The sequence below is a fragment of the Neltuma alba genome, unplaced genomic scaffold (genome assembly GCF_004799145.2).
Source record: "Neltuma alba isolate B1F8T4 unplaced genomic scaffold, ASM479914v2 tig00011501_pilon, whole genome shotgun sequence".
NCBI lineage: Eukaryota > Viridiplantae > Streptophyta > Magnoliopsida > Fabales > Fabaceae > Neltuma > Neltuma alba.
In genome coordinates this window covers 305,222-332,298 of record NW_021636169.1, presented here as the reverse complement: position 1 = coordinate 332,298, position 27,077 = coordinate 305,222, and the positions used below count along the sequence as shown (strand labels likewise).

Sequence of the window (27,077 nt, the reverse complement as noted above, 5' to 3'; positions counted from 1 at the left end):
AGCCATAAAACATTTATATTTCAATGAAAAAAATCAAGAAATATATATATATATATAAACTATCAAATGAACAAAAAAATAGTTAGGTTGATTTTGATTCAGACTGAGTAGCTAGCGAACTACAAAATTCATATTTCAGTTTTCAGGTATGCCTAGTCCAAAATGGTACCCTGCTCCTTTCTAAAGAACATGTAGCAGAACATTTTAGGTGTACCCTTTACTGATAAATATTTTATCCTAAATTACTTGTTAAATTACTACTTCTTAATTTACAAAAAGCTTTCTCAATTTACCTAACTCAAACTAATTAAAATAATTAAGGCTTAGCTGCACCTCACTTTCATCCACATCACCATCAAACCGGAGTTAACAATCGCAGAATTCAACAGAGAAATTATTTATACTCGTATCCCCAAAATCCAATTGAACTGTTTTGATTATATTGATATTAATTTATTACTTATTTTATCTATTTTGCCTTGAAGTGAGTAGTAGTAGCAGTTGTTGGTGAAATTAAAATCTTCCCTCGTCGCCATGTCAAACCTGCAAATGTGCAGGCTAAGTGTTAACCATTAGTAGCAAAGTGCTTGATTTGGGGGGGGGGGGTGGGAACAGAGAGAGAAGCTAGTTTTAAAATTTTCTTCAAAATTAGACTTTTAAGCAAAGATGGCATTAATTGACAAGTTGGGTGGTATAAATGTGAAAATATATAAATTTGTTCTTTGAAGCCACTTTAGTTCATTGCTTTCAAAGTAGAGTCATGACTGCTTCATTTCTCTTTTCTTAGTTAAAACTACAATCTTGGAGTGACTGACTTTAGAGAAGGGAATGATATAAGCACTATTTTAGCGCTTAAGCAAACAATTCTATGCTGTTTTTTGTTTCCATTGATATAGACAGATTATGACAATTTCATTTTTTTTCTTTTAAAAAAAACTGGTAACAAAAACAACTCCAGAAATTTGTAAAAGAGAACCTACCCTCAGTCATTTTCATCACATAGGTTGTGACAAAACTCCCAACAGTTGGATAACAATATATATATTTTTTGCTCAGTCCCAAAATAATTAATATTTCTGCATTTTTTACATCTTCCTTGAAGCCTAGTCATGGTTGCTTCAATATAGGGGAAGGTCGTTTCATTACTGTCAATTCTTTATACGAATGAGTTTACACATCATCTTGAACAGAAACTTGTATCATACTGATTAATTTAATTTACCCACCCAGCTTCCTCCATTTGTTGTTGTTGGTGATTTTGGACTCAGCAGTTTTGTCTTTTTTTTTCCACCACCAATAACCAAACCAAAACAAATACTACTACTACTCTATATAACCCAACAGGCTCCAGTTGTTGAATTGTACGAAGCTGTCTGTGCATTTCTCAGTTTCAAAGAAAGCAACATGGTAAGCTACGAAGAACATGTTGGAGAGGAGCTTCCTCTTGTTCATGCAGACCCAACTGTGCTGCAAATTGATCGTTTGCAAAACCAGCTCAAAGGTTCACATCTCTCTGTCTTGTTCTTCTCTCTTTTCTGCATTATTTTTCTCTCACTTCTGGTTTTCCAGAGTCTTGATCAGGTTCCTGAACGTAAATGAAACACAAATGGTGTTTAGATGAAAGGAACTTCAGAAAATGTTTGTGTGTGACATTACATTACATTTGTTAGTATCAAGATAAATAGTATACAATACATCTGGTCATCTAAAACCTGACCCTACCACTAGTTTCTTCTGAGTTTCATAATTTTCAAATACTTTCTGTTCCACCGATTGCATATACCATCAAGTGAGGGAATGACAATGGAAAAGATGAGTACTGTATAAAAATGATCTTTGGTACTATTTCCAAGTCAGTTGTCTATGTGATGCTAAATTTTGACTTCATTTCTGCAGACAAAGTTAAGGACCTAACCACATGCCAGGGTGAAATCAAGGCCTTGAGGTCAACTGAGGCTCTGAAAGATAAGGCTATAGGGGAGGTATATCTTTCAAGCTAGTTTATCCACAATCTCCATATCTCACACAACACCCCATATGATTTGATCCAAAGCAGCTCGATGCATGATATACCAAAGTTTCATGCATGTTCTGCGAGAAGAGCGTGCCACAGTTTCCAGCACGCTTGTTTGGAAGAGAAGAAGATGTATAGATTTCTTTGTATTATTACTAATATCTCTTGTGAATCTTTTTATTCCAATTTCAGCTGAGAACCCAAGTAAATAAACTGGATGAAAAGCTCCGGATTACCGAGGATATCATTGAACACAAGGTATGTAATTGAACTAATAATAAATATTGGAAGAATGACCAACACTGGTGGACTCTAACATGCATCTTTTCAAAATATGGTCATTTACAGAATCTTGAAATCAAGAAACTGGCCAATGAAAAGAAAGATGCACAGGCTGCACAATATGCTGCAGAAGCAGCTCTTAGAAGGTTACATGAAGATCAACAGGATGATGATTCCGTTCCATTTGAGAGCATCATTGCTCCTCTTGAAGCTGAGATTAAAATGTATAAGAATGAGGTACACCTAACGAAATTTTCAGCAACGATAACTTGAAAAACATATATAATAGCATGAGTAAATTGCAGATACTGACAGTACTAGCCTCTGTCTTGGCTTTAGATTTCAGCATTACAAGAGGATAAGAAAGCTTTGGAGCGACTTACAAGGTCAAAAGAATCAGCGTTGCTTGAAGCAGAGAGGATCCTGCGGAGTGCATTAGAAAGGGCCTTAATAGTGGAGGAAGTTCAAAATCAGAACTTTGACTTGAAGAGACAGATTGAGATCTGCCAGGCATGATTTTCTGTTCTTCCTTTTACATATTTGGTTTCAGTGCTGAATTCATCAGTGGTTCAATCAATTTACAACTACCAAATATACAGGAGGAGAATAAAATCCTAGAGAAAACCCATCGCCAAAAGGTTTTGGAAGTGGAGAAGCTTGGTCAAACTATTCAAGAACTTGAGGAGGTCATCCTATCAAGTGGAGCTACTGCAAATACTATTCGTGATTATCAACGACAGATTTCTGAATTGCAAGTAGGCATATCCCATAGATACTGAAATTCTGAGCTTGGTTGCTGAGATTATGACTTGCTAGTTTATCTTTTTGGTAACCGGGTTAGCTTAAACTTTCAGGAGGAGAAGAGGATACTAGAAAGGGAGCTAGCAAGAGTAAAAGTCTCAGCCAACAGAGTTGCAACTGTCGTGGCTAATGAGTGGAAGGATGAAAAAGACAAAGTCATGCCTGTCAAACAGTGGCTGGAAGAAAGGAGGATTATGCAGGTTTATTTTTCGCTCAAAATCCTACCTTGTCTATTCCTAATGATAAGGCAATTTTAAAAGTTGTGGTTTTTCTTGTTATAAGACATTTTACAAAATTATAAGAGTCATTAATATCTTTTTCAAAACTGCCCCAAACAATGATTGAAAAAAAGACTCAGCCGACCTGATAAATAATTGAGCATCCTTTCCCATGCACAAAAAGTCGAAGGGTATTCATTAAGGGCATCAATGGAAAGATGGAACAAATTTTCAAAGATAAACTAATTTTAACTGCTTTCTTGGTTTGTGTCAGGTAGGTAATTTCGTCTTACAAAAGAATGGAGGGAGTAGTTTTCATCAGTCATATAGCACTGATGCTGATAGTTCTAAAATCAAATTATATAAAAGCGGAATTTAATCAACAGAACCTTAGCAGTACAAATTAATTTCGCAGAAAAATGAATAGGCTTCTCTCCTTTAAGATAATAAACTCAGATCAAGTAATAATCACCAAGATCAAATATGCATGCTTGTGTATGCAGGCAGAGATACAACGATTGAAAGATAAGCTAGCAATATCAGATAGAACAGCCAAGGCAGAAGCACAACTGAAGGTATTTAACGGTCTTCTATATGGACATTTAGCACATCTTTTCGGTTATACCTAACGTAGTGTTTTTTCTTCAGGATAAACTAAAGCTAAGGTTAAAAACTCTGGAAGAAGGCTTAAAGCATTTCTCAAGTAACCCCTCTAATTCCAATGCAACTTCTGGGTATCCGAAAACAGAAAAGCCTAACATCTTGGGTTTCCTGACAAACAATGGTGGAATAAGAAAGAGGTCTACATCACAACCAAGAGCAGCTACCATAGGAAGTTCTTTCTTCCAGAAGCCAAATGATAAAAAAACAACGGATATTGCTGCTGGAGACCTAGCAGAAAATGTGTTGAAGAAAGGTATCTGGGCATCAAGAAGTAAAGTAGCCGATAGTGGTGAAAAAGAAAATATGGTTCAGGTGAACACACACGAAAATTTAAATAGGTTCACTGATGAAAAAGAAGCAGCTAAAAATGAATCAAGCATCAACATGGATGAAGAGTCCAATGGCAAGAATAGTAATGATTTGGGCAGCAACGATGTGGTCTCAGGTTTTCTATATGATAGGCTTCAGAAAGAGGTCATCAATTTGAGGAAGTATTGTGAAACTAAAGACAGTAGTCTGCAAGCCAAAAATGATGAAATAAAGGTAGTTTTAACAGCTATCCACTCGCCCAACATGCACGCACACACGCACGCGCACACCCAGCTTCTTTACCCTCTCTTCTTAAGTAGACCTTAAAGGCATAAAATATTGTTTTTCAGATGCTCACAAAGAAAGTTGATGCACTGACAAAGGCAATGGAAGTAGAGTGGAAGAAAATGAAACGAGAAGCAGCTGCCAGAGAAAAGGAAGCTGCATTAGCAAAATCAGATAATAATAGGAAAAACAGAAGCACAATCTCCTCAAAAAGGTTTAAGTAAAATTACTTTTGAAATTGGCTTTTATCTATTTAAGATTTTCACTCAAGTCTAACATTGGATCTTATACTGTTGCTGCAGGGTGATGAAAGAACGTTGAAGATTATTTATGTGGACAATATTGAAGGAAAAGTACATATAAATGAAGTATTGTGATTTTTACATGTAAATACAAAAGAGTACTCGGGGATGTGATTTGTTGAAATAAATTTCCACAAGTGACTTTGGGAATCTGACCTGTACATGCAGCAGTGTCCAATGTCTTCCTATACATTTGGATAAATGACAGACTAATGTTTTGTGTTTTTATACAATGGTCAAAACTGTCAAAAGATCAGTAATGGTAAAGAAGCATGCATCAGTAGGAACATGAATCACGAAGAATACTTGGAAAACAGTAGGTGGGCATGGTTGATTGTATGCGATAAAGTGAAAAGGAGAATCTCCCAAAGATGGCTATGGAAAAATAAATTCTGGATGGTTTTTGAGATTTGCCTTGAAAGAATATCTTCAAGCTTCTTTGTGACATGAACTGATGTTTACGTGTGTTAAGCATTAAGGACATTGATCAGGGGTAATCACGGATTAAGCAACTCAGATGCATATACTCTGAAAACAACTCAGCTAAAACAGATCCTATGCCATCTTGTAAGCTGTGATAGAATAATTTACGTTATTAACATCACGCAAAAAATTGAAACTCACAAGAATGATCTTCTCAATGGTTCGTCCAAGGATATAAATAACAACCGGAATTTATTACTCCTACATTGAATGAAAAAATCTTGAAACTGAAGGAATCAGAAGAAAATGTACGTTGGAATTGATTTTCTTACTATTGCCATTGCATTTTAATGATTCATAGAGGCAAACGCACCTGATCTCCAGAATACTTGTATCCTCGCAGCTTTTGAGTAAATTTGATGGAGATCAAGGTAGCATGGATATTTGAGATGCCTTAATTTTACATTTAGCACTATGATATGTTCTATGGGATACTTAAATGGGTTAATCCTTCCACCTCGATAGATAGATTCTGGAAAAGAATTTCCTACCTCATTTGGGTGACCATCAAAATTTTACAATTACCATACACAAATTTCTTACGCAATTGCTTATAAGAACGTTCTGAATATGCGGTGCTCTTCTGGAGTGGTAGGCAAATAAGGCTTCAATTTCTACACTCAACACCCTAAGCCATTAGGCCAACAACAGTTCAAGTTGATGCAGCCGTTGGTATAAATCCCCGCGTATTATGCACGATGGAATTAGTAGGTTAATGTTGTATCCCTTCGCGTATTAAACTATGGTTGAGTTCGGAGCACCCTTGATGTCCTTCGCGTGATATCTCATGAATGAGTGCTAAGCAAGAGTTAAGTCGAGCATAATATAATTGGAAGATAAAGCTTCCTACATCAATAAGCAGCTAAACGGAAATCCAACCACTATATATTCCATACTAACATATTAGTGACAGGTCTTCAATTACTCTATAAGATATCTGAATTAAACATATTATATTCCAAATTCATTAGTACAAAATTTCCGCGCAAGGCAAGGGAAAACGTGTAGAAACTAGGCAGTGCATCAAAAACGTTTTCAATGAAGAGCCTTTCTGAAAACACCTAAAACCATGGAGTTCCAAGAATTATGCAGCAATTAATTCAGGTGACTTCCTGGACTCCAGCCATGACTTTGCTGCCACCTGTGTAGTCAAAAACCAGCCAGCCTGATCTGGGGCCTCGTGGAAGGGAGCACCCATTTCTTTCAAATGTGATTCAAGCACACTTGCCAAACCTTTGTCTGAATACTTGTGTTTTCCATGTCCAGTGTTAATTCCAAGCAGTGGCGGAAGGTCCTCTCCTGATTCCAAAGTCTTGGACAGGTCATTTATCCAAACATGTAATGCAGTAAAAGCAGCTCCAAGAGAGAGACTCTTTAAATGCAAAGCCCATTGAGTTTGAGACCTGGACTGTATATCTGTATATATTTGAAGTGACAGGCCCATATCCAGTAGCTCAGATGCCCTCTCCAACTTATTCAAGTTAACACAGAGATCAATTAGACAGTTGCAAAAGGCCTTCTTTACTTCAGCATCAATTGAATCAAATAGTTCTGATGCTTCCTTTCTAAAGTTTTCGTCATCCTCGGGGTCTTCCACCAAATATCTTACCACAGACCCAAGCTTTGGATTAGCCTTGTCAACACAATCAGTAAGCTTACCAAGTTCTTCTTTTGGTACTAGGGTCATAACATTCAGAAGACAACCACAAAAGCGATCATCTGGAACAATCCCCAAATCCAAGAGCCGATAGAAAGTCTTCACAACATCATCAGTACGCTTGGCTTTTCCATAGCACTGCACGAGTGATGTCAAAACAAATATATTAGGCTCAAATCCAGATTCTATCATTTCATTCAGCATCGCTTCTGCCTCAACTACTTGGCCGCTGCAAGAATATATGGTAATCAAAGATGAAAATGTCCAACTGTCAGGCTTACAAGTTCCTGAATTTTTCATGTCTTCAAAAATTTCAACTGCTTCTTCTGCACAGCCAACATCAGCACACATAGCTAAAAGGGTGTTATAGAGAACCATATTCAATTCCATTCCATTTGCCTTCATTTCCTTATAAACATTGAGAGCATCTTCACTGTATCGCGACCTACAGTAGGCTCGTAAAAGAGATGCATAGGTCGCAAAATTGGGCGTAAACCCATTATTAATCATCTCCCTATATATATTCTTGGCCTGCCAGGGCCTCTTAGCTCTCCCCATGGCATCCAACAGAGTGTTATATACGACCATGTTAAGCTTAGCACCAAGAGCCTTCATCTCTTCATAGACATTTAAGCATCCATCATAATTTCCCGATATCCCATACATCTTAATCAATGTCGAGAATGTTACTGTATCAATGCGCCACTTCTCTGTTCTGGCACGATCATATAGGCTCAAAGCCATATCAACATTACCAGCCCGTCCATAGGCATCTATTATAGCTGAGTATGTGACATCGTCAGGTACACACCCAAAGCTAGGCATCTTCTCAAACCATTCCACGGCCTTCATTGGCATAGAACACATCCTAGCACAGCTTATAATAGTTGAAAAAGTGACATTGTCAGGTTTGACTCCTTTTTCAAGCATTTCATCAAATAGCTTCTCCGCTTTATCATACTCTCTACACTTTCTAAACACCTTCATCGTCACATTGTAAAGAATCACCTCCCTAGTCGGTTTGATCCTCTGCTGGAACAATTTAAGAGCAACCGGGGCAGTTTCGGGATTTTCCATGTTATTTAGAACAACTACAGCGTCTTGTTCTAATATCTTATCCCCCAGTCCCCTCAAAATTTTTGACACTTCTTGTTCATTAGGACTACATGAGTTCAAGGAATCAGCAGTCTTGACAAGGAAACTGTACCTGGCATCATACGATCTTTTCAGAAGCTGTTTAGCCCTGGGGCTTCTCGGATTGACCCAAATGTAGCTTTTCGACGAAGTAGACTTTGCAACTGTGTCATCGCAGTTTTCTTCTTCCATAGACTCGACGTCTTCAGTTGTTGCTTGTGCGATTGGTTCTTGTAACGAAACATGGTTGACATGGAGAAGTGTTCTGGATTGAGGCCCGAGACACGTAACCTTATTTGAGTGAGTAAAGGCTCGTACTTTAAGCTTGTGCGAGGAACACACGGAGCTACAGAAGGTTTGGCGGTCGTGGAGGAGAGAGGAAGGGGAAGAGCAAAGATGGTAAGCCATCTCCATTTGCTCTCGCGGTCTCTCTGCCGAAGAAGAAGAAGAAGAAAACAAAGGCAAAAGCCTTATCGATGGAAGCGAAAAGGATAAGTGATAATTTTACGATATTAACCTTGACCGAAAACGGTTGTCTAATGTAATAAATGGGGCGGGGCGGGGACTCGATTGCCCATTCACCGCGAAGAAAATATCTGACTCTTCTATCTTCGGACCATGGCATTTCAAGACCGCAAGAGGCCACCACTTGGGTGAATTGAAGCAATTATTTTGATACTGCCTCTGATTTTGATAAGCTGACAAATAACCTAACTATATAAATTAAAAAATTAGTTGAAATTAGTTAAAAGTGATAAATGGGTAAGAAATGTATATTTTTTAAATACATTCTTATATATATAGAGATGTAAGAGAGAGAGAAAATAGAAACAAAAAATGAAAGAAAACATTTTCAGCAAGTTTCATATAGATTAAGTTAGAGAAATCTTGAAATGTATTAATTCTTTCTTAAAATATAAAAATTTTTTAATTTTATCTCTATTTAATATATGTACTTTTTAAAAAGTTAACTATTTACAGTATAATAAATAATTGACAAAATGGTACATTTATATTAAAAACTTAATGAGTTAACTTTTAAATAGGACCAAAAAAAATTTCTCTCTCTGCGTTGTAAAATGGACTAAAGGAGTATGAAAAAAATGTGTATATAATCAATAAACAGTAAAAATGAAAAAAAAAACATATTACCTCATGTTCTTAACATAAGAGCTCATTTAACTCTTATTTTAGTCATAAATATAATATCCAAATCCACCTTGTCTCTCATGTTTATTTATATTTTTAAGGTAGTTTCTATACTTGATTAAAAGGACTACCTATTTTTTTATAAATAACTAACTTAAAGACCGGATGTAGTATTAAATGTTCATATATCTTTTAAGTATAATTTATTTAAAAAACAGAGATCAAACTCATTCGAAAAATTGTAGCTTATATGAAAGACCGAAACATAACTTGAGTTGCATGCGCGAATATATAACCATAATTCAACCACATTTCCGTAATCACATATAAAACTAACTGCTCGATGAAACTTCAGAAGTGTGCACATGAACCAAATTAAAAGGATGCAACTAGCTAGAGAAAGGCAACGAACGTGGGAATTAACAAAATATGTTCCAAAACGGTAGTTAGGCAAGAAGTGTTGCATTTGCGTCGCAAGCCTATAAGATAGGAAATAACCACAGAATTTGTAGGAGAAATAAGGGCTCTTCAAAAGCATGGTGCCTATACTTTACTTCCCATTTCGAAGCTCACTGCGACACTTTTTCAAAGAAACCTATTTTTGAATCAAATCATGCAAATAGTACGTAACCTTAATTCACAGGCCACCCCTCTGTCATATCTCATCTCCCTCCAATTTTATTTCCAGGCACTAACTGTGTGAATACTAGAGCCATCTAATTATAAGCGTATATTTAAGAACTTCCTTTGCCTTCCAACATGCTTACTAGTTTCCTCGACCGATCGATTCAAGTATAGATCAGAGAAGAGATGTTATTAGATGTGGAAGTGATGGGAAACAAGAAGAGGAAGAGATGTGGGAGGGTTTTCAGATTCAAGAACTTCGGTGAGCCTGGATATCCTGTGGAGTTCAGAGGGCCATTTCGTGAGAACGTGAATGCTTTGCTTGAGTTTGCCAATTCAGAGTCTAAATACTTAGGTTTTGGAATGCCCATATGGTCTTTCCAACTTGAAGTTCATCGCCACCCTCCTTCTCATATCTTCTTGTTCGTCATTGAAGAAGCAACTGAGACATCCATGAACCGCCACTGCAAGCACTGTCAATATGTAGGTATGTTAAGTGCTTCTTAAATTAGTTTTCAACAATTTTCTATCAGTTTATATGTTATACATGGATTTACTTGGAGGGATTTGGTTTGAACATATAGGATGGGGAAATCATTTTATATGCAATAAGAAGTATCACTTTGTGTTGCCTTCGAAGGAGACACTGGCTGCGAGTCTGAGCTGTGAAATGCCTTGTGAAGCAATTACGGGCAACAGCCATAATAACGGTAAGTCAAAATTAATAGAATTAGAGGGCCATATGATGCAAGCTGTTTTTCACTCTAATGGATTTGGGCATTTGCTCTCTGTCAATGGCCTTGAAACCGGGTCGGATCTTGCCGGACACCAGATCATGGACTTCTGGGATCGCCTGTGCACCGGACTGCAAGCAAGGTCAGATATGGAAGTATTCCAAAAATGTCTCAGTTCTATATATATATGATCACAGACTGATATCCTATTTATTTGGTTATTTATATATGTGTAGGAAAGTGAGCTTGAATGATTTGTCACAGAAAAAAGGCATGGAACTGAAACTTATAAACGGAATAGCATATGGTGAGCCATGGTTTGGACGGTGGGGGTACAAATTTGGAAGAGGATGCTTTGGTGTGACTGAATCTACGTACCAGAAAGCCATAGAAGCAATAAGAAGCATCCCGCTTTACCTTCTGAACCCCCAAATTATTGCAGGCAACTCTACTTGCTCCTACCATGACATACCAATCATCTTCTCAAGGTACCAAACACTCTCAGATCAAACCCTAGTCACACTTGGTGACTTGTTCCACTTCATGTTGGAGCTCAAGTCTCAGCTTCCTCGCCGGGAAAACTACGCCGCCGATTCCTATAACACCACCTTCTCTGTTGAAGCCAATTGCCGCTGGTCCCCCAAGAGGATCGAAATGGCTACTAGGGTTATTGTTGAAGCCTTGAAAAGAGCTGAGTTCAGGTGGATTTCAAGGCAAGAGGTTAGGGATGCTGCAAGAACCTACATTGGAGACACAGGTTTGCTAGATTTTGTGTTGAAATCTCTGGGAAATCACGTTGTTGGCAATTATATGGTTCGCCGGAGCTTGAATCCTGTCACCAAAGTTCTTGAATATTGCTTGGAAGACATCTCCAGTATTGTTTCCCCCAGTCATCATCAACAAGGTAGTAGTAATAATAATAATAATAATACTAACAGAAGCATAAAGGACAGGTACAAAATCACAAGGGCTCAAATCACGAAGGACATGTTTTATTTGTACAAGTACATCCTTAAAGACCCCAAACAAACACAAGGATCATCAATTTTCTCAGCAATCCCATTGGCAGCGAGAATAATTCTGGATACTAAGTATCTGATCAAAGAGTATTTCGGAGAGCTTCCTTTTCAAGCTGATCTTGGGATGACGGACGGAAAACTAAGTCTTCACTGTACAATAATGTTGAGAAACTACAACAATGTGTTAAGGATGCCACCCTACGAGTGTATCACATTGAGAAGTGATGCCACCATTGATGACCTGAAGCTAGAAGTTGAGAGAAACTTCAGAGAGATATATTGGGGATTAAGGAGTTTTTGTGTGGATTCGATTAAGAACTTGGAGGTTTGTGGTGGGAATGAGCTGGTGTTTGAGATGGTGGAAGTGGGTAGAAAGCTGGTGGTTGAAGGATGGATTGATAATAACGTTAATGGGGACATCATAAGTAACATCGGAGAGATTTGCGAAGTTAATGATAATAATGGGATGGTTGTGGAATGTGGTTGTGGGACCAAGGAAGACGATGGAGAGAGAATGGTGTGCTGTGATATTTGTGAAACTTGGCAGCATACGAGGTGTGTTCGGATTCCCAACGATGAACAAGTTCCTTCTATATTTCTCTGCAAAAGATGTGAACAAGAAATTGTTATGTTCCCCTCGTTGCCATAGATATATATACACAATAGTATTATGTCTATATTATCATATCCATATATATATATATATATATTTTTCTTCTGCAAAAACCAATTCCTATTTAATTTGGAGTCTTTTTGGCTTGGTTTCATCACGAATACCATGAAAGAAAGAATACTGCTGGTTGCATTTGCTGTTATCTTTTTTTTTTTTAATCCAATTGTAATTTATGTCAACTTTGACAATATCTGCAACGTTTGTTGCAGAAGAACATTTGAGGTTTTTTTTTCCGGTACGACATTTGAGTTAATAATAAAGAGTTAAGAACTCTATCATCTCCTACATTTCAAAAAAAATTATTTGAAAAATGACAAAGTGCTGTGGTAACGTAGAAAACACTACAGCCAATAAAAAAAAAGTGAAAAATGACAAAAGTGCCATGATTAAAAAAATGACTATAATGTAAAACGTACTGGCACTTGCAATAACTGATATGAAGAGATCTATATATATATATATATGATAATGCGATATGAGCAGGCAATAAGTGAGGCTTTTCTTGTTCTTTACTTTTCTAAACATAAAGGTAAATGGGGAACAAAGCAGAAATTTTTAACTCTTTAACTCGCTAGCTCGCAATAAATCAGATGTATATTATTGTTGTTGTTGTATAATATCACAATACAAAAACAGCTTAATTAATTAAGACTTACTATTATAAAAAACCCACCAAAAAAATTTTAACATAGTTTGACAGTGATAAGTATGGAAAAAGAGGAAGTGATCCGGAGACCTAATTAAGTAAACAAATTAAGCTAACAAATAACAATTTCTCTCTCTATATATATATGTTGACAATCCCAATTCCTAATCCTCAAAATAGCGCAGTTTTGTACCATTGATGACGCCATGCCAAGCAAGCTTTTTAAAAATATATACTATCTCGGTCCTAATTATAAGAGCCTGTTGACTAATTTAAGGAGACTAAAGAAGTAAGTTGAGTTAGTTATTTATTTTAAATAGGTGTTGTCTTTCCTAACATATCTTTGCTAATCAAGTGTATTAACTAGAACTATCATGGTTAGAAGAGCTGCTTTGAAAAAAAATAAATATGAGATGCAAAGTGAATTGGGTTCTTATATTTATAACCAAAATAAAAGTCAAACGGGGTGTTATATTAAGGACCAGAGGTAGTCTATATATATATATAGATATATAGCATGATTAAGGAGCTAATCCCTAGATACCTAACAAGTTAAATTGAGAACCCTGATATTTACATTTTTTTTGGATAAAAGTATCTTCTTGTTTGAGAGACTGTTAGATACTCCTTTACTTTTTAATATAAGACTTAATTGTTAAGTTAATTTTAATCCTAAATATAAGATTTATTTCTTATATTTATCAATTTTTTTAAATTACCCCCATAAATACTCCCTCAATTATAATTAAGTAAGTGAAGGAGGAAGGATATTAAGAAAAATGATTATGGTATTTTAAAAAAAACATGTCATATTTCTTATAATTAACTGATTATCTAACTTTTTTAATCTAATTAAATTAATTAAATAGATCTTATATTAAGAATAGAAGGAATATTAAATATAAACATATCCTCAGTGAGAGTTTCAATTTTAATTGGTCATGAGGAGCTAGACCCAAGCTCCCCTTGGCCCTTGATACGCGCATTTTGTATGTTCGTTTTTTGACACTCACGCACAAACACAGTCTCCGTACATGTAGTTTATTCTTAATGTCAAATTTGGTCGAAGTTGTATCCAACTTGGCTTCTTCAATTTTATAGCCTCCTGTTCTATTTATGCATAGGGACCATGGGCTGCCAAAAATTCACTTCAACAACCATTTTCATGCGTGGGAAATCAATTCGGTGTCTCTGATTAAAAAAAGGAAATATGCATAATATTTATTGTATTTTTATAATTAATTATTCACATTTTCATTTAATCACTTGAATACTATTTTTTATTTATAAAATTGTTCTTTTATATTTTCCATTAACCTAGCTCATTTTCTCACACATACATAAACGATTAGTAAATTGAAGTTGATGAATATAAAAATAAATATAATTTATTTATGCATAAAATTGAGATTACATATGTTTTCCGATATGTTTTAAGTAGAGGAAGTTGGATGACTGAAGTTAAAAATATATAATTCATTAATAATTAGATCTTCTATGAAAAAAACAATTGAGATTATTTCGTATAATTACAAAACAAATTTTTTTATCAAGTTATAGTTGCCAATCATTTTCATAAATAATTAATGGAATCGCTTATAAAATGCAACTACATACTATCTGACAATATAATACCCACCCCTTATTTTATTTATGAGTGAAGAATTTTTTTTAAATAACTTTAAAATATTTCTTTTGGTAAAAAGCAATCACATCGCTTCCCCAAAATAGATTGTGAATAAATATTACAATTTTATGATCAATAATGGACCACTGATGTGGTTCTTTATTTTATTTGGATTGCCATGTCCACACGAAAACTAAAATAAAATACAACACCAATTCATTGTGTTATCTGACTCACTCCTTATCACCCAACTCGGCAACTAGTATATATATTTTTCAATTTTTGAATTATGTAAATGTAGTATTAATTAATTACTTGTCACATGGGATTAATTTAATTAAACGAAAAATTAATTACGCGGCCGATTAAAAAAAGGGACAACAATTAACTTGACAACAGTTATGTTGTCTCCATGGAAACGTGCTGCCACGTCGATAAAAGGATCTAATGTTGTTCATTACAACTGAGATCCCGCCTTGAAAAACTGCAAATTAACTGAATTAACTTAATTATTTAATTAACTCTGAGTGTATTGTTCATAATGATGAAGCTAAATTCAGACCTGAATATAATTGGTTTCTTACTACTTTTTTTATTAATTATTAATTTGCAATAAATAAGATATATATGAATCGTTAGTTAAAAAAAGATATATATGAATCAAAGGAAAAAATTTTCTGAAAAATCCTCCATTAAAATTCAAAGGTACTGGAAATAAATTTGCATAAAAATTCATGTGTATTTTTTTTAACTGCGTATAATATAACTTTATTTATATACAGATTTAAAACATTTACACAGCTAAAAATATGTTGTATGTGATTGAAAAAGAGTTGACTTAATTCACATCCTTTCAAATAAAAGATAGGGATTTTTCAGAAATTTATTTAAAGATTTAAGTTTATGAAAAAAAAATGAAGCCGGTGGCTGGAAATAAATCTACCAGTTTATGATGAAGAAACATGAGGAGAGAATCTGTACGGGGCAAAGCATGTGGGTGGGCTAGGTGGATGAGAATGCAGACAAAATCTTAGCTTCAAAATAATATTGAAATGATGATACTACCTGCTTTAATATATTCCATTTTTGGTATAAAAATTTTATTTGATTTTTATTTTGATTCTAAATATAATATTTTAATATATTTTATCTTTTATAGTTATCAGTTTTTTTAAGATAATCTGTATAATAATAATACTTAATTAGTAAAGATATTTTAGGTAAAACAATACATATTTATTATAAATAACTAATTTAACTAGTTTTTTTAATCTATTCAAATTAGTTAACAAGTTCTTATATTAAGCACTGAAAATAATATATATTTCAAATTAAAAACATAAAACAAGGTTTGTTTTTAATTTGTCTGTTCTCTGGTCACATTATTGATAGATCATATTATTGCGTATGTCCAATAAATTATTCCTTGTTTCGACTTAATCTCTTGCTTGCCAACGAAGCCCCCTGTCCTATCTCCTTTTCTTTTTTCATAATTTCATTTATATTTTTTATTAAAATAAAAAATAAATTAATTTTAATATAAATATAAAATTCGTAATAATATTATCCAAATTTTCAAATATGCCGGCAATACGTATATGAGGTCCATCTAATTAGATACGAGAATAAATCTCTTCGTAATTTGTTACCGTGTGAAGAAGAGCTGCAGATAACGAGATCTGTTGATATTTTTTGGGTTAACATTTAAGCCTAAATTAAGTCTATAGATATTTTCTATTTAAATACTGTTTTCATTCCAAATATAAGATTTCCTACATTTAATTAAATTTTAACATGGGTATATTTTTATGTTATTTCCTAAGCTCCTTAATAAATAAACGACAACATGACAATAATTGGGTGATTGATTTTTTGGTGGCAAATATAATAGTTGTCGGTGAGCAACATTTGAAAAAAGTAAATAGACAGAACAGAAAATAAAAGAAACATTGAAGTCAGGTATGGCATTGAAGTGAGTGTGAAAATAAATAACAGAACTCAACAAATTAAAATGATCTCATATCATGAGTTTGGTGAAAGCAGATAATGTTGCAGACAGGGACAGTGTCCTTCCTTCTTGTCCCTTTCACTTTCGCCCTAAGAAACCTTCTGTTAATTCACTATTTCATCCTTTTTTTTTAATTATTTATGCAACAAAATTACTTCATCTTTTATATACTTATCAATTAAATTAATTCATATTTTAAGTCATTTTCATTCCTTCAGGCTTCAGCCATACTCCTAGTCATTTTTAGATAAACTTGGTGAAAATATCCATTTAAAAAAATGATAACATTTCTTACACAAAAAATATTAATACTTTAATTCATATTAACACTCATTAGTAAATTCAATAAAAATTTTGTAATTTTTCTTATAGAGGCAAATTACTATTAAAAAAATCAGTCCTTGCATATAAAACAGCGGAGAAAGTGAGTACTATTTCTAATCCCTAATATAAAAGTCAGTTAAGGTTTAGATTTAATTCTAAATATAAAATCTTAATCTGTTTTATCTTTTATATATATAATCTATTCTCTAAAAGTATTGTATTGACTATACATGTTAAAAGGTTTTTCATCAAATAGTAGTTATAATTAAAAAGACATTTTAGAAAAATCAACTCATATTTATTACAAACACATACCTTAAATTACTATTCATCTATTCAAATTAGTCGGATAGTTTTTATATCATTTAACTTCCACCTGCTCCACCTTCTTCTTCTTCTAGACTTCCTTAACATTTGTATTTCAAGAGGCTGTTTAATTAGTGTCGACAAATTGCTTCACTAATGATTTCACAAAATCGATTAGTGGCTTCATGTTTATCCTTCAAGGGAGAATTAACAATCACCAAGTAGATCCTTAATTTCAACGTTGCTTAAAATCTCTCATTAATTTGTTGAAAAAGCGATAAAGCGAAGGGTTGAAAGCTACAAGAGGATGTTTATATCCTCCGTGCCTGTCAATTCGTGATGTCATTCACTAATCTATGGCAGCCAAACACGCCTTGCCACTCACTCCCCACCTCCCTTACCTATTGTTTCATTTCAATACTCCCCTTCTTTTCCGCTAGGCTGTTGACATTTGAGGTAAAATTATCATCTTCATAATTTATCATTGCCTAAATTTATAATGGGTTTTACGCTTCATTTGTGAACTTTAGCTATTTGGGTAATAAACTTGACAATATAAGATTGTTCAGCAATTTTTCTTAAATATTATATCGATTTTAAGAAGGCGAAAATTTATTAACTTGAATGAATCAGATCTGAAACATGTACCAAAAACCTATAAATAATGATAATAACAATAATAATACTTATAATCTCTTCGTTATGGTCGGCCCACCGTTTATTTCCCCCGTTTCACACGAAACACTATTCATGAAGGAAAAAAGAAAGTTGAATTTGAGCAGCATTTACATGATTGAACAGCCCTGTGGGTTTTCTTCGCTGAGGTATTGATCGCAGCGGCTGACGTAGACCGGCCTTCCTCCGACGCCGTAGCTGTCGTAAACGGGCCTCCCATAATATCCGTCGTAAACGATGGCAGGCACAGGCTGGACGTACCCATGGTGGTATGGCCCAGAAGGATACCCTTCATAGTACGGCGCAACAACCATCCCGGCCGGAATCGCCACCGGCGGTGGTGGTTGAACCTGCATCGCGACCGGGCCTGCAGGCGTCGGCTTGGAATCGGCGGGCTTGTTGTCCTTGGGCTTGTCGGCAGGTTTGTCGCCGCCCTTGTCCTTGGGTTTGTCTCCACCATCCTTCTTAGGACCGGCGTCTTTCTTTTTCTCACCTTCTCCGCCGCCGCCCTTGGGCTTGTCGCCATCGGACTTAGGCTTGTCGCCGTCTTTCTTCTTCTCGTCAGGCTTCTTAGGTGGTTCGACGATTTCAATGCTCTTAATAGCACCGCCTCCCTTGCAGCAGAGTTTGTCTCGGATTTTCTCCGGGTCACAGCACACCACAGTGATGTTCACCATGTTCTGCTTCTCGTCAAACACCTGGGATCGAACTTCTGGCAAAACGCAGAAGAAGAAGAAAAGGAAAAGAATTAGAGTGGGGAAACAGAGAGAAGAGAGAAATGAGAGAGGGGAGAAGGATACTGACGAGGGACCTTCTTGACCTTCTTGCAGCACTTGGAGCACTGAAGGTCAACCTTGAGCCTCATGAGAGCGACCTGAAGAGTGAGAGTGATGGAATTCAGAAACTAAACAGAAAACCAGAAGAAGAAGGATAATAGAAGAAGGTATTACCTTTTCAGCCATGGTAGAGGGAGGAAGAAGAAGAAGAGAAGGGGGTTGTCGGGTGAGAAACAGAGGCGGAGAGAGGAATGAGACAGGAAGGAAGGAGTGAGATGATGAAGCTGGCTGTGAGGACTCGTGAATGATGTGGTGATGCGTGAGAGAGAGAGAGATTAAGAGTTATATAGGTTAGATTAATCAATGCTTTGACTATTCCATCCCATTAATTAAGGCCTCGGGTCAGGCCCATGTGCGGCCTTGTGACTCTTGGGCTTTTCCTTCTTTCCACTCACAAATCACAATCTCACATGACATAAACACCCGTGAGTATCTCTAACATGGCCGAAAACAAATTCACCATTAAATAAATGTGTTTTGGTATTCCCTCCGGCCTCCGCCTCCGGGACCTTTTTTTTTTTTGGCCAGTACCCTCACATATTTCGTGTTTGACAGATTTAGTCATAGATACCAGATTTCATTCTATTTTATTATATATTTATTTTTTAAAAAAATTAATTTGCTTAACTCATCTACTTGAGTATATAATATAATGTTACACACAAATATTTTAAAGATATCAAATTATATTTATTAAATCAATTAATTTATTTTATTTTTTTAATTTACTCAAATTAATTAAGTAGCTTATTTATTTATTTATTTAAAGTTGGAGAAAGTATTGAAAAAACATTTACAAAGTGAATGGATTCTTATTTTTAAAAAAAAAAAAAGAAGCAAAGCGCCCGATTTATGACTGAAAGGAGTAAAAAAAATAAAGCGCCCACGGAAATAATATAAGCCGCTGTTGGTATATGTAAAAATCATAATCATAAATGATTAAGTAATAAAGCGATTCATTTGGATTCTCTCTTTAGGAATTATATACTCTCTGGCCCTCGCTCTCTCTTCAATTTTTAAGATTTTTTTATACGAATCTGGTGGCCAAAAGAAGGATTTTCCATATGAATCATTTAGATTTCATTCTTTTTAAAAAAGTATTATGTCTTTCTATTTCGGAAGGAGTAAAATGCAGAATAAATATCATTTTTAATGGTGACTTTAACAAAAATTAAAATGAATAAAAGTAGGTGAATTAGGACCAAAGCTGAGAAATATTAAATGGAGGGAGGGTGGGGATTGGTTAAAAGCATGAACTGGAAAACGCTTGAGTTGTTAGTGGACAGACACAGAGAGAGGTGCGTCCAGATCTGTGGGGCCCACAAGAAAGGGGTCAAAATCGGCATGTTCCTTGAAAACAGAGGAACCTCACCAATCATTCTTATTCCAATTCTCCCCGACTTCATTTGTTGCTTCGTTTAACTCTTCTCTCAATCTTGAAAATGTTATGCTTCATGCACATATTAATTGAATAATGAATTTCACAATTTTAACCAACTGATCCTAAATGAAAGGCGTTTTAACCTTTGTGAATGCAGAAAACGCTTTTCGAAAACTACTCATTAACTTTTAACTGAGCTCGACAAATTTTGAATCTGACCATGGTATCTCAATGGTAAGCTATAAAATTAATACAGAGAGAATCTAGATTATTTGAGTGTGGTTTTAGTTAATGATTGGATGGGAGTCTTTTTCATTCAAAACTGAAATTTGTGATTATGCGATTGTCATTTTTCGTTGCTTTTCTTTGTTTGTTTCGGAGAAGGAAAGGAATGCCCTGTCTTTCAGACCACAAGCTGGCAATCTGATCTCCGGTGGGCTCAGTGCCATCAAAACCTGTTAGGAAAAGAACAACCGATTGCTGTTCAATACACAACACACGTTTCTGTTGGACTTTTAGTGGTTGAAATGGCTTTTCTAGTTAGTATTAGTTGGATTTTGATCCTCATTATTGTGGTAAAATCTAGACAATCTAACATCCCAGATTTGATGTTTTTAATTTGTAACTTTTTAAATAATAAATTCATTTATTTCCCACAAATTGAACTTTCACCTTAGATTCTGATATGAACAGTCCAAATTACGCATTCATCAGTTTTCATGTATTTTATTGTCAGCTCCTTCTCTCTTTCCCACAGACACCATTAATGCATTAAAAAAAAAAATACTCATAAAGAATTCCACTGAATTTGGCAATCCCTTTCACAGCAATGAAGGATCACTGTTCAGTGTTCTATGTTCTCAACATAAAATAGTTGATCCAGACAAGTCTAATTACCTAACTCCTGCGCGGCTATTACTTTAAAAAGGTATACAGAAGCGGAAACCTCTGAACCAAAAAGCAGAGGGAATTTGCTTGGCTATATTTTGGAACCATCTGCATCGCTTGGCATTCTTCCTTTCTGTACTTGAACAAGAAAAGTCATGACCCACGGTTTTCACGTGTAGAACAGTATTCTGTTGATTTGCTATGAGCCTAAGGCATGTTGCTGGGGATCTGATAACCAGGAAAGGGTGCATAGAGAAGTTTCAGAACCCTAAAAAGTGTTACATGTATGAGCATCTGTGACCACCATGAAAAGGGCCTTTCTCACCAAACCAGAAAAACTCCAGATTCCTATCAGTCAGTCCCCTGCTCCATCCTTGTGCCATACCAAATTCCATGGCCCACTCTTGCTGCCCAACCTTAAATTCAAATGTTCATATGAGATTTTGAAGATTAACATACAGCAATGCAATGAGAATCTTGTCAAGAAAATATAACTCATCTACTAGATAATGGGCAGGAAAGGGAAAACAGTAGCTTTTTTTTTTTTGAGGGGGGGGGGGAGTGTTAGAAATTTCCAATGGACCAAGGAGGATGGATCTTTTGGTCAGTGGATAGTATTTTGAGTACGAGCATTATAAATTATATATATTCTCTCACAGTATCGAAGACTATACCTCCCGGCTCCAGCAAGAACACGCAATGTCATAAAGAGAAACAGCCCCGTCCAGACTCCAGGGAGTCCAATTACTGGAGCAGCCACCAGCATGAACACTGATGAAATTACTCCTACGAGCAACTAGCCATCGGAATCCAAAATGAGGGTTAAGAAAATAATGAAAATTGATAATAAGAAAGGAGTTGTAGGATTAGCACCAATGAAATGTTGAAATCTCTTTAATTATTGGGCTAGGGAATTACCATAGAGTAAGAAGCATATTCAAAGTCTGACACCCCATAGTAAAGCCCATCAATAACAAATGCCAAAGCATTCACTGGTTGAGATCCCGCAACAAACTGAAAATGAGTAAGTATGAAATCCTTCAACGACATAATTATATAAGCATGCATCCACAAAGACACAGAATATCTCGCCACACATAATGCACATTAGTCATTACCAAGTCCCATTAATTTCTACCTATTCGAAAAGGTCAAAGGAAACAACTCTAATACTTGGTCGAATGAGGTTCTTTCATAACACAGATAGCTAATTTTCTTTTCTTGAATTCTGTATGAATTTTATTCTTTAAGAAAAACTCTATTCCCATGCAAGTGCATGAACAGTATAGAATAAAGACCAGTGTGTGTTAACAAGGATGTGAAGTAAATATTTCAAATGGAGTTAAGGTATTTATTTTTCAAATAATTATGATTTCTCACCAATAAACCAGACTGAGCAACATCCAGAACCTCTGAGTCTGTGCTGAATAAGCTGGAAAATGTTCCAAACCCTGGGAATAAGATCATTGATAATGCAATTCCTGTCCCTAAACCAATCTGCTCGTTAAATGCACAAACCAAGGGGAAAAGAATAGAAGGTTAATAATTGTTCCCATCTCCTTTTAGAGGGGCATGACGGACATTATAAGGAAAGAACTTTATGGTGACCAAGATCATTAACCTGTAAAACTCTATATACAATAAGGCGAGCCTGCTCATAATTCCCTTGGGAGTAATCCCCAGCAAGCAGAGCCTGTGAAGGAAAAATCATACAACAGAACACAATGGTCTTCAGCTACAATCACCAGACTTGGTTTCCACCACAAGTATATATAAACAGCCAAACATTATAAACAAGCTCTTGTTGAGTTCAACAACAGTGCTGATCGGTTACACAAGAGCTACCATATCATGCATCTGAAATATGTTTGCTTTTACCCTTAGCCACAGGATGACGACTACAATGGATGAACAGAAGGAAGGAAAGAATGAGAAGAGGGCTATAGAACAAGAACCAAAGGTCTTTGGTGTAGCAGTGACTGTTATTTCATCTCTGTAGCAACAACTGCCCTTTACCCACCCCACCACCGCAAATGAAAGAAGAAAGAAGAAGAAGAGGAAAAGAGAACATTCTTTTAATACATTTCATAAAACAGACAATTATGTGATTCTAAATTCATGAACGTATCAAGAAATCACATATGTAACCTACTAATGAGTTATGTTTTAATCAAATGATAAGATGCAATGTCATCATTTTTGTAAAAACATGTGCTTTACCATCTAATGTGAAATTATTTTACCTGACCAGCAAGTGCCAGAGCATCCGTTAGCAAAGACATTGACAACCATACTTGCATGCAAATTTGATGACCAGCCATAGGTACCGGACCCTGTCTGGCTGCCATGGATGTCGCCAGTGTCAGAGTCATAACCACAGCCAACGTCCTACCAATGAGAAGACCAGCTGAAAAATTCAACATGTAAGGTTGTCATAACTTAAAAGAGAACATAAGAACACAGTTTAGGCAGTTTGTATGACATGTTAGGCGCAAAATTTACATTAGTTTGCGCAGATAATATCATCCATAAGGTCATAGAAGCCAACGATGGGGAAATCTCAAAACTCAACAAACTTTTATTCTGTTCCTATAATATGGTTTCAAGCCGAAAGTAGAGAACTTGCAAAACCACAAAAGATATTGCAGCTTTAAGATGCATTTAATTCAAACTATGCAGTAGTTAAGTCCTGTTCTATACAAGCATTCACTAAGGAAGGTTGTGTTTGTCTCAAAAACAAATTCAATGAATCGGACTTTGAAAACCAGTAAGTATCCAATAAATATTATGTTTGATAGCTGTCCTCTATCAGTGATCTAGGTCGAAAATCCTAATGTCATTACCAAAGGAAAAGACAGTACTTGATAGATAAGGACAGTCAAAGCAACAAGGCAGCATAATTTAGAAAGTGAAATACCAGATTTCAGGTAGCTGAAAAATTTTCTCCCATCGAAGTCAGAAGGAATAAGCAGTACTTTGTCACTCAATTTCCATAAAAGAATAAAAGCAATTAAATATCTGGTGAACAAAAAAAGATAGATTTGATTAAAAGGGGAAAGTGCATAAATGAAGACAACACGTGCTTAATGCACTGATAATTCTAAAGTTTACCACATTTTAGACGTACTCAGAAGTCACAGTTGCAATAGCAGCACCACTAATGCCAAAACCAAAAGTAAAAATCAGCATCATATCCAAAATGGCGTTAAGTAAGTTGCCAGCACCTGGTATCCAAAAGGAAGAATTTGTCATTCAATAATCAATATACACTCAGCAAATAATCTACCCAGTACCCTAATTTGTATTTTACATATGCTTATCGAATGCACTTATCAAAAGTTGAAGTACCAGAAACTTGTTACTAATTAGTTAGATAATTGGAGAGACCAGATTTATATTGCGAAGGTACAGTCATAAAGTTCACAGTGTTCTTAATTAAACAGATCTTCAGGAAATGCAATATGATATTATATTTTATTTAAGATTTCTCTTTTTCTACTCAAAAAGGTACTAGGAGAATCCTTAGCTGTTATATGCGTAATCCTTTTTCCCCCCCGTAATAACAAGGTATTGAGCTTATGTTCGATTCCAAAGTCTATCAATTCAACAGGGCATAAACCTGGAAAGAAAGGTTTTTTAAGTTCAAATGGTCCTGTTTTCAAAACATTAAATACTATGCAGCTATGCACGATATGATGATAGTATATGACAATAGTATACGTAACAAAGAAATGGAAAATTCAGGTTCTAGATAATACAAGTCTAGGACCTCTAATACATAATCCTCCATTCTTGGGTTAATTTCTTCTAATGGATGCTTGCTCGTTAGTCAAATCTCTTTTCTCCTATTTTCCATTTATATCCTTGACGTTGAGACGCATGTTCAATTTCTCATTGAAATACTTCTAAGCTCTGTGTCATTCTATATTGCAATTTTGATAACTAAAAAGGGTTATTATTGCAAAAAGACCCCCAACCCCCTTTTTTTTTTGGGGGGGGGGGGGGAGGGGGATCGAAAACTTAACTAGCATGATGACATGAATGGGTGAAAATAGAAAACACACAGATAAGTTGCTTCAATACTTGCCAATCGCATATAGAGGCGTCTTCGTATCCAAAAACCCACGAAAAGTGCCTTGTGCAGCTAGTGCAATCACAACAGGCGGAGCACCAAAAGCCCTGAAGGCAAGAAACTGTTCAGCAGGTGCATGCATTGGTGAATCCTACAACACATAAAATAAAACTGAAATTAGTGCTTTACATTATGACAGACTTTCACGATAATCATATCTGCACACAAATAGTTGTTTAGACCATATATTAGATAAGCATTGGCATAATAATGTTCCTAAATATAAATTCAAATGTTTAGCTTAAATCATCTTCTTTCCCATTTCCACAGCCAACCACCTTTTCTTTCACCCCCTTGATCTTGGGAGGTGGTCTTCTTTAGCCATTTACATAACTCAGAAGTATCATAATATGAAGAAATATAAAAACAAAATGATGTGTAAATCACTAGTCAGCAAGGGATGACATACAGCAGGTATACCCATGATATTCACAAGGATGCCAGAGCCAAAGTAAAGGGCCACAGCTTCAGCAATTCCAAGGCTTGCAGCCAGTATTAAAGAAGTTGACACTGAAGGAAGTATCACCTTGCTGTGGTGCTTACCCAGTGAGCCTTCATTTTAGACAGATGGATATCAAAACGCATCAGTACACACAAACACATGAATAAGCCATATAAAAACCATTTGCTTGCCAAGAACATAAATGATACTAAAGTTGGTAGCACTCTTGAATAAACTACCATTATCGTTGCTTCGTCCGGAGTCTTCTCCTTTGGCAATCAGTGCCTGCTCCTCAGCAACAAAGGACGTGGTGATATTAAGCAAAGGAACATTGAACACTTTTGACGCTAGATTAAACACAGATGTTGCAACTCCAACTGCTGCCAATTCAACCGATCCTGCATGGAGAGGCCTCTTGGTAACTATACTGACTATAAGTCAGAAGAAAACATGAAAAAATCCATTTGTTGCAATGAGGATCATCAGCATGGTTATTGACCAATGGGACGATTATTATTAACCATTCCCACCAGGCCACCACGCTAACTCAAGTAGTTGGAATGATTAAGGACGCATTATTTTCAAGTCTATCGTTTTTTGGGGTAAACTCACTTCCATAGAATTACCTATATGGCCAACGAATGCCGTGTCAACCAAAGAGGCAATTGGGTCAGCCGCCAAAGCCAACACAGCAGGTAGTGCAATAGACAATATATCCATCCCGAGGTCATCAAATTTAAGCCATCCATTTCTGTTCAAAACACCAATTACAAAAACCATATCAAAATGAAAATTTCCAATTTCATTATGTACCATGATCTTAACCAAATTCCAGCTAAAATACAAGCTCCGATTAAGGAAGTACACCTAACTTCATACACAGTACCTGAAACGACGAAGCAGAAGAGAAGAGGACTGAACCGAAGATGAAGAATCCTGAGGTGGAGGGGGTTTGGGGGAGCTTGCTTCCAGCGAAGTTGAACTGTTTTTCTGAGGAGAAGATTTGGATACTATTCGTAGGCGAGCAAAGCAACGAGTTTTGGTTAGTGTTTGAGATTTCGATAACGTGTGTGCTTGCAGAGTTTGCAAAGAGAGGAAGTTATGGGAAAGACTGGACGCCATTCTTAAGCATGAGAGAAAGGAGTGGCGTCCTGGGGAGACAGCAAAACCAAATCTTGCGAGCGAGCTTCGAATTTAAGTATTTAACTACTAATAACGAACATGTACGGGGAAAGAAAAAATAAATGGCCAAAAATATCTTGGTTGGGTGGGCCATCGTAGTTTTTGGGTCTCATATTTGTATATGTGAATGTTCAGAAAGATTGCGACTTTCCTTGTTTCAAGTCTAGGCCCAGAAATTCTCCAATATTCCTTCTCAACCACACTACTCCAGGACACAAGATTTTTCTTCTTTTATTCATGTAATGTGCCACCAACAAAACCTGACACACAGTTAGTAAATGAT

General features: G+C 35.7%; 5 protein-coding genes and 2 long non-coding RNA genes across 7 annotated transcripts; 2 read left to right on the top strand and 5 right to left on the bottom strand.

The window, feature by feature from the left end:
• Window positions 1–1,184: 1,184 nt before the first annotated feature.
• On the bottom strand, window positions 1,185–2,000 carry LOC114714389 (uncharacterized). Its single transcript, XR_003737441.1, has 2 exons — window positions 1,916–2,000; window positions 1,185–1,585 (listed from the first exon to the last, which is right to left on the bottom strand). It is a non-coding gene; the product is annotated as an uncharacterized LOC114714389 (long non-coding RNA).
• LOC114714388 (microtubule-associated protein 70-5-like) lies at window positions 1,389–5,295 on the top strand. The gene is made up of 11 exons (XM_028899131.1): window positions 1,389–1,501; window positions 1,897–1,982; window positions 2,207–2,272; window positions 2,363–2,533; window positions 2,636–2,806; window positions 2,896–3,051; window positions 3,151–3,297; window positions 3,819–3,890; window positions 3,964–4,521; window positions 4,638–4,786; window positions 4,875–5,295. The coding sequence occupies exons 1-11, from the start codon at window positions 1,405–1,407 to the stop codon at window positions 4,891–4,893; spliced, it is 1,692 nt and encodes a 563-aa protein (XP_028754964.1). The 5' UTR covers window positions 1,389–1,404; the 3' UTR covers window positions 4,894–5,295.
• On the bottom strand, window positions 2,278–2,818 carry LOC114714390 (uncharacterized). The gene is made up of 2 exons (XR_003737442.1): window positions 2,680–2,818; window positions 2,278–2,507 (listed from the first exon to the last, which is right to left on the bottom strand). It is a non-coding gene; the product is annotated as an uncharacterized LOC114714390 (long non-coding RNA).
• An 888-nt stretch (window positions 5,296–6,183) lies between the features above and the next one.
• Window positions 6,184–8,573, bottom strand: LOC114714387 (pentatricopeptide repeat-containing protein At4g16390, chloroplastic-like). Its single transcript, XM_028899130.1, has one exon. It carries the CDS (start codon window positions 8,560–8,562, stop codon window positions 6,442–6,444), a length of 2,121 nt encoding a protein of 706 aa, XP_028754963.1. The 5' UTR covers window positions 8,563–8,573; the 3' UTR covers window positions 6,184–6,441.
• Window positions 8,574–10,107: 1,534 nt separating this feature from the next.
• Window positions 10,108–12,323, top strand: LOC114714406 (PHD finger protein MALE STERILITY 1-like). Its single transcript, XM_028899145.1, has 3 exons — window positions 10,108–10,408; window positions 10,506–10,797; window positions 10,892–12,323. The coding sequence occupies exons 1-3, from the start codon at window positions 10,108–10,110 to the stop codon at window positions 12,321–12,323; spliced, it is 2,025 nt and encodes a 674-aa protein (XP_028754978.1).
• A 5,525-nt stretch (window positions 12,324–17,848) lies between these two features.
• On the bottom strand, window positions 17,849–18,986 carry LOC114714393 (heavy metal-associated isoprenylated plant protein 6-like). The gene is made up of 3 exons (XM_028899133.1): window positions 18,884–18,986; window positions 18,738–18,807; window positions 17,849–18,645 (listed from the first exon to the last, which is right to left on the bottom strand). Exons 1-3 carry the CDS (start codon window positions 18,893–18,895, stop codon window positions 18,044–18,046), a joined length of 684 nt encoding a protein of 227 aa, XP_028754966.1. The 5' UTR covers window positions 18,896–18,986; the 3' UTR covers window positions 17,849–18,043.
• A 1,931-nt stretch (window positions 18,987–20,917) lies between these two features.
• LOC114714391 (protein DETOXIFICATION 44, chloroplastic-like) lies at window positions 20,918–26,787 on the bottom strand. The gene is made up of 13 exons (XM_028899132.1): window positions 26,499–26,787; window positions 26,239–26,363; window positions 25,852–26,010; window positions 25,580–25,722; window positions 25,126–25,261; window positions 24,166–24,262; window positions 23,956–24,056; window positions 23,282–23,445; window positions 22,660–22,731; window positions 22,419–22,535; window positions 21,957–22,052; window positions 21,713–21,834; window positions 20,918–21,454 (listed from the first exon to the last, which is right to left on the bottom strand). Exons 1-13 carry the CDS (start codon window positions 26,732–26,734, stop codon window positions 21,394–21,396), a joined length of 1,629 nt encoding a protein of 542 aa, XP_028754965.1. The 5' UTR covers window positions 26,735–26,787; the 3' UTR covers window positions 20,918–21,393.
• Between the last annotated feature and the right edge of the window lie 290 nt (window positions 26,788–27,077).